The sequence below is a fragment of the Hermetia illucens genome, chromosome 3 (genome assembly GCF_905115235.1).
Source record: "Hermetia illucens chromosome 3, iHerIll2.2.curated.20191125, whole genome shotgun sequence".
Taxonomy (NCBI): Eukaryota; Metazoa; Arthropoda; class Insecta; order Diptera; family Stratiomyidae; genus Hermetia; species Hermetia illucens.
The window spans coordinates 91,026,830-91,041,274 of NC_051851.1; the positions used below are offsets into that span (position 1 = coordinate 91,026,830).

A 14,445-nucleotide genomic window follows, 5' to 3' on the forward strand; every position below is an offset into this window, starting at 1 on the left:
GCCCAGGTCGTGGCAAAGGGTTTCGCGCTCAGAGTACTTGAGACTCCCTGAGCCTTCAATTCTTCAACGATCTCCTAAGGGGAGAACGTTGAATCAAGGCTTCGAAGGATCAGGCTGGTCGTCTTTTCCGAGGAAAGGGTGTATGTGAAGAACTTGTTATTGTTCTCCACGAGGGCTTTCTTGGCGGTAGAATAATCTTCCGGCGTTTTGGTGATTATCTGGTGGGAACTACCTGATTTCTGGATCAGGTAGTTGTTGGGGAGGGCACGTAATATATTGTCTTTAACGGTTTTGAAGGTAGCCGAATTTTCGACTACCACAAGTGGAGGAATTTTTCTACTTACCTCCTTCTTTCCTGGAGCTGCAGCGGCTGGCCTTGATTGTTGTTGTTGTTGTATTTTAGTTAGCGGCTTCTTGATTGCGTTGGCGGGTTGCTGTTTCTTCGCCTCGCTGAGGGTCGGGAAAGCTGCCGGGTGTGACCGGGATGGTAGGGCGAGTGGTGCCGGTGATGTTTCCTCGGTGTGGACAGTGGTGTCCATCACCTCGGTAGGCGCTGTTGGTGCAGTAGGCGCCGGAGGGGGCTGGGTGTCCCGTAGGTTCGGCGATGGTCGCTTCGAGCGACTTGATGACGGTCAAGAGATGCCGGTTGTCTTCGCGAGCTTCCCGGAGTTGTCTTAATAACAGCTTGTTCTGCTTGCGCAGAGCTACAGAATCGCTGATCGCGTCGACGGATACGGAGCTCTTGACCGTCCCGTCCGGGCTCGTCTGCGAATCGGACTCGCAGGCGCTGGAGAGCGTTACCTCAGACGCGGTCTCCATTCCATCGTCTGAGTTTCCCGTCTTCGATTCGCCCGTCGGGCTGTCTGTCGCCTTCCTGCGCCTTTTCCGGGTCACCTTCGTGAACCCGGTTGCGTCGATCTCACTCATTGTCGTCCTTTCACTGATTGATTATTGTCCACAATAAATATTTTCGCTCTTGAATTGTTTTTTTTTCCGCACTTGAATGTTCACTATAAAAATGTCGCACACCAATCGCGATTTCACACCAATTTAAACTTAGTTAACTCGCAAACTCGCAGACTAACAAATTGACACGTCCGCCTCGGCCGAGCGCTAAGAGTGTACTTGAGTCTTGACCGCATTTGAAAAAATCTGATTTCGGATATGAAAACATTTATCACCCTCAATTACGAACAAAATACAGTTACAACAAATTCAAATACACTCGTACAAGGGACTGACGCCAAGCATTTATAAATTACACTATTTATATGACACTACCAGATTTCGTAAGGAAGTAAAGCGACTACCTTCTGGGCGTTCGTGCCGATGATCGATCGATTATCGCCGCGTATTCTGGGATAGCTCGGCTAACGATCCACGCAATACAAAAAGTCGATTCTGAAAACCTCCTAATCTGATTTCCCCCCTTTAATACTTCAATAACGGAAGAAAATAATTCCCCCAAACTAGACGGAACGTCATGGAATCCGTATCAAAAAGCTTGAAATCTGTCAGCGACCAAAAGGGGAGTCGTACTAAATAATTTAGTTTTAAGGTTTTGTGTTAAACAACATCTTATTAGAATGGATTCGATGGTTGTCTGTCACACCCAATCTATTCGGAAACGGCTTGACTGTCAACAACCGGCATACGGTCGAGGCCTGCCTTAATAAGGAACTCCAGACATCCCTGTTTTGCGCCGAGGTCCACCAATTCGATATCCCTAAAAGCTATCTAGCATCCTGACCTACGCCATCTCCATCTTACTATCCTCAGTAAAACAAAAATAAAATGCTGAGATCAGGGAAAGAGATAAATAGAGTATAGTTGGAGTTATTCCACTATGCTAAATCCTACCTGATCTCTCTTGGTGACAGGCCCCGCGACAGGTCGACCAAGAAAATGCATAGAATGTCGTTACAAACATGATGATCGGATTAAGTCACAGGCCTCGGAGAAATGCTAGGGCGTCCACCTCAGTCGACGCGGCAGGACGGGCCCCGGTCCTGTCGAGAAATGGGCAAGGGTGCTTGACGCATGGACGGCGTCAGGACGTAAGCAAGTTAGTCCGCACACAACGAACAAAACAAATACGTGTCTGCACGCTAAATGTTGGTACCCTAACTGGAAAGACCGAGGAACTCGCAAGAGCCCTTCGGAAAAGGTGCATTGACATCTGCGCTCTGCAAGAAACCCGATGGTCTGGTTCCAAAAGCTGCGACATTGAACGCGAACGCGGTAAAAATGGCTACAAACTTCTCTATTTTGGTAACCCACACACTCAATATGGTGTTGGCATTGCCATCTCAGAGGGTTTCCGTGATGCCATTAAAGAAGTCGAACGATTTGATGATCGGCTGATGAAGCTCACCATTATATCAGCTGATCGCACTATTCACTTCTTCACCGCGTATGCACCACAGACAGGCCGACCAGATGCTGAGAAAGATGCCTTCTGGCAACTTCTCGATGAAAAGACTTGTCACGTGTCTGCTGACGATTGCATAATCATTGCCGGCGACCTTAATGGTCATGTGGGTGAAAAGGCAGACGGTAACAGGTGCCATGGGGGAAAGGGGTTCGGAGCGCGCAATGAAGGTGGCGAACGTATAATCGATTTTGCGGACACCCATGACCTTGTACTTATGAATACATGGTTCATCAAACGATTGTCTCATCTTCCCACATTTTATAGTGGGAACAATAAAACGCAAATCGACTATATTCTCATAAGACGTCAACATTTTACCACTGTCACTGATTGCAAAGTCGTTCCCTATGAGACCATCGCACCTCAGCATCGGCCGTTGATTGCTGTCCTGCGAATTAAGCCACCGATAAAACGGCGTGAGGAACGCACTGGCCCGCCGCGCATTAAATGGTGGCGATTTGGTGAGAAGAATGAAGAAACGGTCTCACTCATACGATTGCCAACCATTACGAATGTGGTAGAATCATGGAACCAAATGAAGGACACGATCCACAAAGCGGCCTCTGCAACCCTCGGGGTCACCAAGCCGGGTAAGCGGTACATCAACCGAGATACTTGGCTTTGGAATGATGATGTTGAAATGAAGGTCCGTGAAAAGAAACGCCTCTACCACAAATTTCTCGACGATAAAACGCCTGCTAATTGGCAAATTTATAAGAATGCCAACCGGGAAGCAAAGAAAGCGGTCGCTGTCACCCGAGCGAACCATTTCAAAAATCTTTACGATAAACTGGACACTCGGGATGGCGAGAGAGATCTGTATCGACTTGCTAAAAGCCGTGATGAGCGCACACAGGATATCGAACACTTCTGCTGTGTTAATGACAAGAACGGTACTTTGCTTACCAACCGTCGAGCCGCAACGGATAGATGGCGAGAATACTTCGAGCAGATTTCAACTGAAGAATTTGCTCATCCTTCACTTCCACAATCATTGCCGACATTTGGAGCAGTTCCACCAGTCAGCGCAACTGAAGTCGAGGATGCAATAAAACAAATGAAATCGGGGAAAGCAACAGGACCTGACGACATCGCATCTGAGCTCTGGAAAGCGAAGAGCTGGGACCCAACACTGTGGCTCAGTGAATTTTTTAACCGGGTTATTCAGGAAGGAAGAACACCATCTGACTGGCAAGAAAGTACCACTGTTCCAATATGGAAAAAGAAAGGTAGCCCAGCAGAATGTTCAAATTACCATCCGATCCGGTTACTTTCCCATACCATGAAGATTTTTGAACGCATTCTTGACAACCGTATTCGCGAAATCGTTGAAATAACCGTGAATCAAGCCGGATTTGTCAAGAACTGCGGAACTACTGACGCAATACACGCTGCGCGGTTACTCATGGAGAAACACCGTGAGAAGCATCGCCCTCTTTACATTGCTTTTCTGGATCTAGAGAAAGCGTTTGACCATGTACCACACGAACTCATCTGGTATGCTTTACGACAACACTTCGTGCCAGAAAAACTCGTGCGCTGGGTTCAATTGCTCTACCACGATCCGAAAAGTAAAGTTCGAAGTATGGCGGGTGTATCAAAACCGCTTCGTGTCTCTGTTGGAGTTCATCAAGGAAGTGCCCTCTCACCACTCCTCTTTGTCCTTGTTATGGACACCGTCACACGGGATATCCAACGTCCAGCGCCCTACACACTGCTTTATGCAGATGATGTTTTCCTAGCATCTGATAGCAAAAATGATCTAGAGCAACTTGTTCAAAAATGGAATGATCGCCTCATGCAACACGGTCTCAGATTGAATTTGAACAAAACTGAATTTTTGACGACCGATCCCCATGAAACAGGCACAATCACTGTCAGCGGCAGTGATCTGCCCAGAACTGAGCGATTTAAATACCTCGGGTCAACGCTATCAGCCAATGGAGAGCTGCGTTATGGAATTGCTTCACGCATTAACGCAACCTGGATGAAGTGGCGTTCCACAACTGGTGTCCTTTGTGATCGACGTATCAACGAACGTCTCAAATCTAAAATTTACCGCAATGTCGTCCGTCCAGTCGCTCTCTATGGTTCTGAGTGTTGGCCGACCATAAAAGACAATGAACGGCGTCTCGCGGTAATGGAGACGAAGATGCTACGTTGGACTAGTGGCGTCACACGTTTAGATCACATCCGAAATGAGGATATCCGCGATCGTTATGGGGTTGCACCGATCGTGGAAAAGTTGCGAGAGAGGCGTCTTCGATGGTATGGTCACGCAATTCGTGCAAACGAGAATTCACTTGCAAAGATTGGTCTGAACATCGATGTCGATGGTAAACGACCAAAAGGCAGACCTAAGCAACGGTGGCTTGATACGCTGGATGGGGATTTGAAAGCCTCGAGATTGCACCCAGATCAGGCATTCGATAGAGCCAAATGGCGAAGCCGATCACGACGAGCCGACCCCGCTTGTGAACGGGACAAAGGCTGAAGAAAAAGAAGAAAGATATTGCCCTTACAGACTTTCCGGGCTGGATCATCCTCATCCATACGGATTAAGTGACCCCCACCGTAACCTATTGAGCCGGATTTTATCAACAACCTCACGGTCATGGTATCACTCATAGATTCCGTCCTTATGTAGGCTACGGAATCGCGCGGATTTCATCATCGTAGCTGTCATCGGTTGTGATTTTCGACCCTAGATAGGAGAAATTATCAACGGTCTCAAAGTTGTATTCTTCTATCTTCATTCTTTTCGTTTGACCAGTGCGATTTGATGTTGTTGTTTGGTTGGTTTTCGGTGCTGACGTTGATACCATATACTTTTTGTTGCCTTCATTGATGTGCAGCCCAAGATCTCGCGCCTCTTGTTCGATCTGGATGGCAGTTTGTACTTCTCGGATGGTTCTTCCCATGATGTCGATATCGTCAGCATAGGCCAGTAGTTGGGTCGCCTTAAACAGGATCGTACTTTTTGCATCTACCTCAGCATCACAGATCACTTTCTCGAAGGCCAGGTTAAAGAGGACGCATGATAGGGCATCCCATTGTCGTAGACCGTTGTTGATGTCGAATGGTTTTGAGAGTGATCCTTCTGCTTTTATCTGGTCTCACACATTGGTCAGGGTCAGCCTAGTCAGTCTTATTAATTTCGTCGGGATACCGAATTCTCTCATGGTCGTGTACACTTTTATCCTGACTTTGCTATCATAGGCGGCTTTAAAGCCGATGAAAAGATGGTGCAACTGTTGTCCATATTCTAACCGTTTTTCCATCACTTGCCAGAGAGAGAAAATCTGATCTGTTACTGAATATCTTATAGATGGTATTCAGCAATGTGATACCTCTATAATTGCTGCACTGTGTGATATATCCCTTTTTATGTATTAGACAGATAATGCCTCGTTGCCAGTCGTCAGGCGTTGATTTGATGTCCCATACCTTGAGCACAAGTTGATGAGCCAATTGGTGTAACTAGTCGCCTCCATATTTAACCAATTCGGCTGTAATTTCATCAGCTCCTGGTAACTTACGGTTTTTAAGCCGATGAATTGCACGGACTGTTTCTTCTCTGCTTGGTGGTGGCAGTATTTGTCCGTCGTCTTCAGTTGGCGGGACCCCCAACTCGCCGATGTTCTGGTTGTTCAGTAGCTCATCAAAATGCTCAACTCACCATTCTGTCGGAAATCAGATTTCCCTCTTTGTCTCGGCAGGATGAGCATCGAGGTGCATAAGGCTTCATCCCGCTGACTTGCTGGTAAAACTTCCGCACCTTGCTCCCTGTACTTTTCTAGTTGACAGACTCCTTGGTTCTCCCAGGCTTCCTTTTTCCGTCTGTGAAGTCACATCTCCGCTTGACGGAGTTCGTGATAAGTCTTTGAGGATGCAACATTATTGTTACTTCTGTACTTGGTGGTGGCAATATTTGTCCGTTGTTTTCAATTGGCGGGACCTCCAACTCGCCTATGTTCTTCAGTAGTTCATGAAAGTACTCAACCCATCGCTCTAATATGCCCATTCTGTCGGAAATCAGACTTCCCTCTTTGTCTCGGCAGGATGAGCATCGAGGTGTATAAGGCTTCATCCTGCTGACTTGTTGGTAAACCTTGCGCGCCTGGTGCGGTTGCTCCCTGTACTTTTCTAGTTCACAGACATGTTGGTACTCCCAAACTTCCTTTTTCCGTCTGTGAAGTCGCTTCTCCGCTCGACGGAGTTCGTGATAAGTCTCTGCGCGGTGCCCGCGTTCTCAACATTACTCGGTAGGCCGCATTCTTTCGTTCCGTTGCTAGCGGCTGGGGCCAAGAATGTTTGTGGCCGTATTATGATTTCATTATAAGGTGAAATCTTTACATTTTATGTGAAATTTATGCATTCTAAAACGTGTATGACGTCACAGTCACGTATCAATTCGTCAACATCACAAAAAAAGTGAGCTTATATGAGTGGGGTGCCACAGGGAAACATTTGGTTTTAGTTTTTAATCATTTATATATCAATACCAAATACCCGAGACAGATCTATGTATGTATTTATGGTGTGTGTTGTGTGTGTGTGTATGGTGGGGGAGAAGCTCCAGCTTCTGAGCACTCAGGCCGTGTTGGTCCATTGTACTCGCCACCCCCGTCTAACAGAATTTAACGTTAACGTATCGCAGGATTTCCGTTAGTGAATGGGATGCTACCCGTCGCAATTGGAGAACATCGGTACCAAAGATCTGATGCCGGATGCTTCCATAGGCGGGGCATTCACATAGAAAATGCTCCGTGGATTCCGCTTCCTCATTAGGGGAGGGACACGTATCATCTTGAGTAATTCCTATTCTGAACATATGCCCAGCTAGTGAATTATGGCCTGTCGGAATGCCCACAATACACCTGCAAGTCCTCCTGCTTTTCGACAGGATAAACTTTGCGGTACGTATGTTCGGTTCTGGCAGGAAAAGTTTGGTGTGTCGAATGGCATTTACGCTCTGCCACCTGTCATTATGGGAAGCTTGTTCCCAGTTTTTGAAAAGAGACTTAGCCAATGCTACCGATACTCCAATTGCTGGCTCCGGTCCCTGCATAGGGGAGATTGGCCCCGCTTTTGCTAAAGCGTCCGAGATTTCATTTCCCTCTACGCCACAGTGACCAAGTACCCAGAGTAGTTTCACCGTATTGAATCTAGACATAGAGTTCAAACGGTTTCTGTATTCCTGAACGATTTTCGAGGTGATCAAAGGACTGCTCAATGCCCACAATGCAGCTTGGCTGTCACTGCAGATTGCGATACGCCTGCCCTTCAACCGCTCGCCAACCACCCAGTTTGCCGCCCTTAGGATCGCATAAACTTCGGCTTGAAAAACCGTTGAATATTGTCCCAAAGAAAAGCCCACTTCTAGTTTTTATTCGATAGGTAGACTCCAGCTCCAGAACCCTCTTCTGTTTTTGAGCCATCGGTGTAGAATACTTCCGTATATCCCGGCACGCATTCCTCTGGGTCTTCCCAGTACTCTCTACACTTCAAGGTAACTTCATATCTGTTACCAAACAGATGTATGGGGACATGAGAATCGGAAGGCATTTTAAGAACTGGATTCAGTCCTCCCAGTAACTCTTCCAATGCTCCGTGCTCCCACATCCGTTGTTTCCCCATAGGTCTAATCGAATTAGTCTATGAGTTGCTCTCATTTCAGTGCTTTGAATAAATATATCCGGGGGCTGCAAATTGAGTAGTGCATTCAGAGCTGCGCCGAATGTCGTGCTCATGGCACCAGTGATACCCAGACACACCATTCTTTGCAGTGTGGCTAGTTTACGGTGAAAACCTTTTTGTCTCACCTTAACCCACCACACCACGGATGCATATACGAACATCGGCCTAATGATGGCAACATATATCCACATTACCACATGAGGCCTGAGTCCCCATGTCGAGGCAAAGGTCCGTTTGCATAGCCCATAAACTGTGAGAGCTCGTTTCATCTTTACCTCTACATGTTTGTTCCAAAAAAGTTTTTTATCTAGAGTGACTCCCAAATATTTCACTTCTTCGGAGAGTTGAAGGCTAGTACCCCTCATCTCACTGAGGTAAAGTCCATCCAGTTTTCTCCTTTTTGTGAATAAACCCATTGTGGTTTTATTTGGATTAACTGACAGACCATGTCTGAGGCACCTGCTGTCTATCAAATCAACGGCACGTTGTATATTCCTACACACCGTTCCAAGATCCCGATCAACAGCAAACACAGCCACGTCATCGCCATAAGCTTGAGCGTGTATTGGCAAATTTTGCAGTTCGCATAGTAGTGAGTCGATCAGCATACTCCACAGAAGTGGCGAAAGCACACCTCCTTGGGGGCAGCCCTTCGTTGCTTATGCAGTCAGGTAGCGATCAACACCCACCTCAGCGCAGAGCAATCTCTGCGTTAGCATAGCATGGATCCACTTAATTAAAGCATCATCAACATCATGCGCTCTGGCGGCATCACAAAGTTTTTGAAAAGGCGCACAGTCAAAAGCCCCTTCAATGTCCACGAACACCCCCCCCATTCAAAGTTGCATCGTCTATCTTTGTGACCAAAGAATGAAGAGCAGACTCACAGGACTTTCCACGTTGGTAAACATGTTGGTTTTCACTAAGTGGGTGTGATCTAAGTGCGTTTCCACGAATGTGACGCTCCACAAGTCTCTCCAAACCTTTTAGCAAGAATGAACTCAAGTCAAGTCAAGTCTGAAGTTCTTTGGATTAGAATCGTCATCTTTCCCAGATTTCGGTATGAAGACTGCCTGAACCTGTTGCCAAGAAGAAGGCACGTAGCCCAGAGCAAGATATCTTCGAAAAATATTCCCTAGAGGTCGCTCTAAATGCTCCATACCCTCCTTTAGCATTGCCGGATAGATGCCGTCGGTGCCAGGTGCTTTGAAATGTTCAAACGACAATATGGCAGCTCTCACCTTTTCATGGGTAACAACCACTTTCGAAGTGTTCCAGTTCCCCTTGCAACACTTGCGTGTTGAAGGGGTTGCAAGAACCGTCAACTCTCCCCCTACCACTTTTCCCACACGTTCTCCCGGGAAGTGTACTTTCAGGAGGGTCTGTACTGAATCCAGTCTGGAGCTCGTGAAAGTACCGTCGGGTTTTCTAAGAGAATCCTACTTGGTCGACACATCCCTTTTGAGGGCCCTACACAGCCTTGAAGTGTCTCTTTCGCCTTCCAGTACCTCACAGTACGCTCTAAGGGAGTCTCGTTTCGAACACCTTACGAGCCTCTTATATTCACGTTGTGAGTTCCTGAAATTTAACCAGTCTTCGTTCTTGTTACTTTCGCAAGCACGGTTTAGAAGTCGCCTGGTTGATTTTCTGAGTTTTTGCAGTTCTCGGTTCCACCAAGGAACCGTTTTACCGCTTTGGCCTCGGGAAATAGGACAAGCCTCTTCATAGCACTCTAAAAGTGTGCAATTCAGAGTTTTCAATTCATCTTCTAGCGCCAAAGGAGCCTTAGTCGCCTAGGGAGCTATACTTTAATACCAAGAAGTTCCTTGAACTTTGCCCAATCCGTTTTTCTAGGATTCAGTCTTTGTACTGCAGACTGTTCGCCCGCAATAGTCAGACTGAATTCTAGGTGTTGGTGATCTGACAGTGAGACCTCGTCTAGCACTCGCCAGTGTGTAATCAACTCTAAAAATTTTGAGGTACAGATTGTTAGGTCAATTACATCGCTTCTTCTCGGTGCCACGAACGTAGGGGCGCACCCTACGTTTGCAGTCATAAGACCAGCTGAAGTGATGAAATCAAATAGCTTCTCCCCTCTTGGATTGCATTTGCTACTGCCCCAACAAATATGTTGAGCATTCGCATCGCAATCTATTAAGAGCTCGAGACCACTTGATTCTATATACGCCACCAGATCCCTAAGTTCTTGTGTCGGTGGAGGATACAAAGAACCATAGGGTAAATAAGCGGAGGCAACTATGATGTTTTCCTCTCGCCATTTATCTGTATTGTATGATGACCGTAGCTAAGTCCTGGGAACAATACTCAAACTCAAAGTTGGGTTTACTTGCTGGAGCCGCTTTCAGGCAGCCTCGTCAGTGCATTCCAAATGGAGAAGCCCATCACGAAAACCTTGATTGTTACATCGTGGCTTCGTTCCAGGCTCCAGCATTTTTGTCCACAGGCATTCCCGGAGGATGGTAAATTGTTCCTCTGATATTTTGCCATCCTTGGAGGAAACTCCCACGGTAGCAGTCAGGACAGAGGCTGCAGCTTGCGCATACGTCCTCTTCCTTCCCGCCTTCGTGTTCGTATTCCTCTGGGAGGGACCAGCTTCATTGATATCTCTCTCGCTGAGTTGATCACCTCTCGGCACACCGGTCCTAATCCCTGCGGGATGCGTGGATATAAGCCCTGATGCGGAGCACAATAAAGCGTTGGCCAGACAGACCGCTGACAGAAGAGTCTGGTGCGTTCAGTGTGGATCTTACTGGGGTTTCCAGTTTATCCCCATCTTCCGCCGAAGATTCCGCTTCCTTTCATCCGATTTCTCTGAACGTTACGGCGCCTAGTGGTACAGCCACGTGGATGTCCTCATTCCCAAGGTGCTTCATCTTCCTTCGCAGTGCTCTCTTGTGCCGTCATTGTGGGGCCTTTCCAGGTTCATGGTGTCCGGGCCGCTTGGATCAATTTCCACATACTGGCGTTAAACCAGTAGCGTCCACGTCACCAGCTTTCCGTTCTTTCGCTCTTCCCGGTAAGGATGAAGGAGAAGATTCTGACAGGCAGGATTCAGCCCCCCTTAGAGCCCGAAGTTCCCTTCTGCCGGGCCTTCCTCTTCCGTTTGCGGGTAGATTTGGGCTGTAGTACCGCGGACGGGCCGGCCGTAGTAGGATTTCCAGTTTCTCCCAATTTGAGAGTTTCCGTACTTTCCTTTCTGGCTAACTTCGCCGTAGGCACTAAATGCAAGCTTTCCACTGAGTCGGAAAGCATGCCTTCTATAGAATTACCTATAGGCGAGTATGAATGTGGTGAGGCCTCCAAAATCCGCGCCTCGGCCGTGACATAATTGCTCATGGTCGCGGGTGGATTCGAAGTCTGTGACTTCTTACCATTTGGGGAGTTTATATCTTTCGTTTCCATATTTATATTTTGGACACCCTTAGTGTAGTAGTAAACTACTACAGGCTCCCCCACCATGACAAGGTAGTGTTCAAGGGGGAGATGGTATGTGTTAATGAACCTTTTGGGCATGAAGTAAATCGAAAATATGTATATCTTCAGTTTATATACGTACATATATAAGTATAGTATTCGATAATAGGCAATGTTTGTTTAGGGTGTGCATAATATTTATGAGAAAATATTTTTTTTTTTATTCTTTCACATTATCTAACAACTCTGTGTTTAAATTTTTATATCTCTGTCCGTTTAGAAGTTTTAATTAAACTTTTGTGTAAGTGCTGGTTGAAATAAGCTGAGAGCCACTGTAATGCATAGAGATATGTGGCGCGGCAGGATTCGCAGCATTCGAAATTTATTTCGAATGGTGCGAATGCGAGCAAATAGATGGCGCGCCGAACTCTCCACTCTTTAGAGCTCGCCACGGGTGTGGAGGACTAGCGGTGAGAAGGTGCCGTTGGTTGGGACAGGAAAAGACCGCATAGAGATAAGCCGGTCTCTTCTACCTCGACCACCGGCAAGTACGCACGGCTTCTTTCTCGCACGGCCTTCTTCTGTACGTGTTTTTGGATTGTGATTTTAGTCATTAAAATAAAGAAAAAATTAAATCGGAATTGCTCTAGATTTTGTTATCAATTGTGTTGGTTTGTTAAACAAGTGAAAAAGATCTTTTAAAGCAACATTTAGCTTGCTGTTAATAGCCAATTCGACATAGAGCCGGCAGACACTGTTAATTCAGCAACGCAGGCTTATAATGTGATAACAATATATTCCAAAAGCGACAATTCGCCTCCGCGAGAGATTCACAGCAGAACGTTGGAAATATTTTTTTCGGAAACTATGGTTAAAGATATTATTTCTCCTGCTCTTGATATGTGTAAATTGGGGTGTTGCTCTGCTTGTTTGGATAATAATGTATTTATTATTTGAATAGAAATAATAAGAAGATACATTTTCTAATAATAACTGACGATAACTGATCATAACTTAGATACAAAATTCAATTTCCAGCACAGATATGAAATGCATACTGTCGCTGTTCCAATACTGTTAGCAAAAATGTTATGTACAAGGAATCAAGCGTAAATAGATAGTTCAACCCTGAACGTTCCATCTTCTACCGTATTAAGGATTATACCTTTTCTGAAGTTTAGACATTGTCATTTTCCAAGATTCGACAACCAATTTGATTTTGCCCCCTTTCAGTTGAAGGGTAAAATGACCTACGAAAATTTACTCAAGTTTAAAAATTCCGCGCTAGGGATTTTCCCGGTTAGCGCTTTCCCGGAAAAATCAATAAAATTCTGTCAAGCTGACATCGAACCGAGTGCATTGTGTGAAATATTCATATTGGAAACCATCTGGAGAATATTTGGGTACTTTGCGTTATCGTGCACAAATGGAAGACAGCGGAATCGAGAGTGAAGATAAATTTAGTGCAATTAACGGTAGTTATGACGATGCGGTGAGTAGGCTCATTATGTGCTGGATTTTCCTTATTGCCTAAAAGAGAGGACATTTTCCAGGCGAAGAATGAGGAAGGACGGGAATCTGTGGAGGATGATGGACAGTCGGCCAATAACAATAGCCTTAAGGTGGCTTTTAAGGGAACCATGAATGACGATGGACCCAGTTCCAGGTGCCAGACGCTTCCAGAAGTGCAAAATATTCAAATGAGTACTTGCAAGATCCTTCAGAGGAAATTGGAGTTGAAAGTCGAACGTGCCAAGAAAAATTACAGTCAACTACAGGAAGAAAATGTTAGTGAGCAGTTGAAACTGTTATTATTGTTTTGGTTAATTTGTTATTCTTTGAGCAGGCGAAAAAGGCGAAGCCGTCGAATCTGATACCAATTGATAGGCTACAGATACCGGGCTATGCCGAGAACCAGCCATTGGTAGATTACAAATCGGAAAGGTAATATTTTGATACAAAGTGTACAGTGTGTATGCCAAGTGGAGCCATAAAAAGATTTGTCAGCTTTTTCATTTAACATTAAATTTAATTTGTAAGCTAGCTATTTCCGGCTTTCGACAATTTTTGCCTTGTGTTTTTCTATTTTCGACGGCTAGAAACATTGTTCCCTCTTATTGATTTGAAGTCTCTATTTAATATTAGAATTCGCACATCTGTTTATTCTCAAACTTTGACTATCTTTTACCACTTTCAGCGACGACGGAGAAGAGGTATCATTTTTTCCGTCAAAATTAAAATCGGCAAAGAAGCAAGACTTAACTGACACGTTCAGTATTCAAGAAATGACAATAGAATCGGATAATACAGACGATAGCGAGTCACAAAATTTGGAATTATTACCGCCATCATCGAATAGTAAATTTTTAGATAGGCTTTTAAGTTGTTTCTATTGTAGCGACGGCAACACATAGAGCTGTCGTGGCTACTGTAAAACGTGATAAAAATTCCGAATTCCATTTAAGAATAATGTGACAAAATCACTGTGAATGCGCAAAATAAAATAAAATGCCCTCATATTTAAACGTTCGTTTTATTTGCAACACATATGTCTTTCAAGAACTCTGAACCGGGGACTGTGTGGCTATCCAGGTCTCATTGGAAGCCGGGAGGAGCACTCGAGAGGCAGTTGTGGCGTCGGAATATTTCTCAGGAGGCGGAATCCGGGTTACACCGGAACAATTTGCAAAACTGACGAAGTATTGCGAGAAGAGGGCGTTACCACTTCTCGGCTGCGATGCCAACGTCCACCATATTACAACGTAGGGAACACTCAAACATTTGTGACCAGCACCAGACAGGAGGTACTAGATATAACTCTAGGAAATACCCTAATGAACGGAATGGTCAGGAATTGGAGGGTGTCGGATAAACCC

General features: G+C 45.6%; 1 protein-coding gene across 2 annotated transcripts; it reads left to right on the forward strand.

Moving 5' to 3' along the window:
• Positions 1–12,565: 12,565 nt before the first annotated feature.
• On the forward strand, positions 12,566–14,094 carry LOC119651829. 2 transcript variants are annotated; one of them, XM_038055623.1, is made up of 4 exons: positions 12,566–13,061; positions 13,107–13,356; positions 13,416–13,513; positions 13,767–14,094. In XM_038055623.1, the coding sequence occupies exons 1-4, from the start codon at positions 13,051–13,053 to the stop codon at positions 13,981–13,983; spliced, it is 576 nt and encodes a 191-aa protein (XP_037911551.1). In that variant the 5' UTR covers positions 12,566–13,050; the 3' UTR covers positions 13,984–14,094. The 2 variants fall into 2 exon arrangements, with proteins under 2 accessions (XP_037911551.1, XP_037911550.1); XM_038055622.1 differs by having other exon boundaries at positions 12,568–13,061; positions 13,123–13,356.
• The last annotated feature ends 351 nt before the right edge of the window (positions 14,095–14,445 follow it).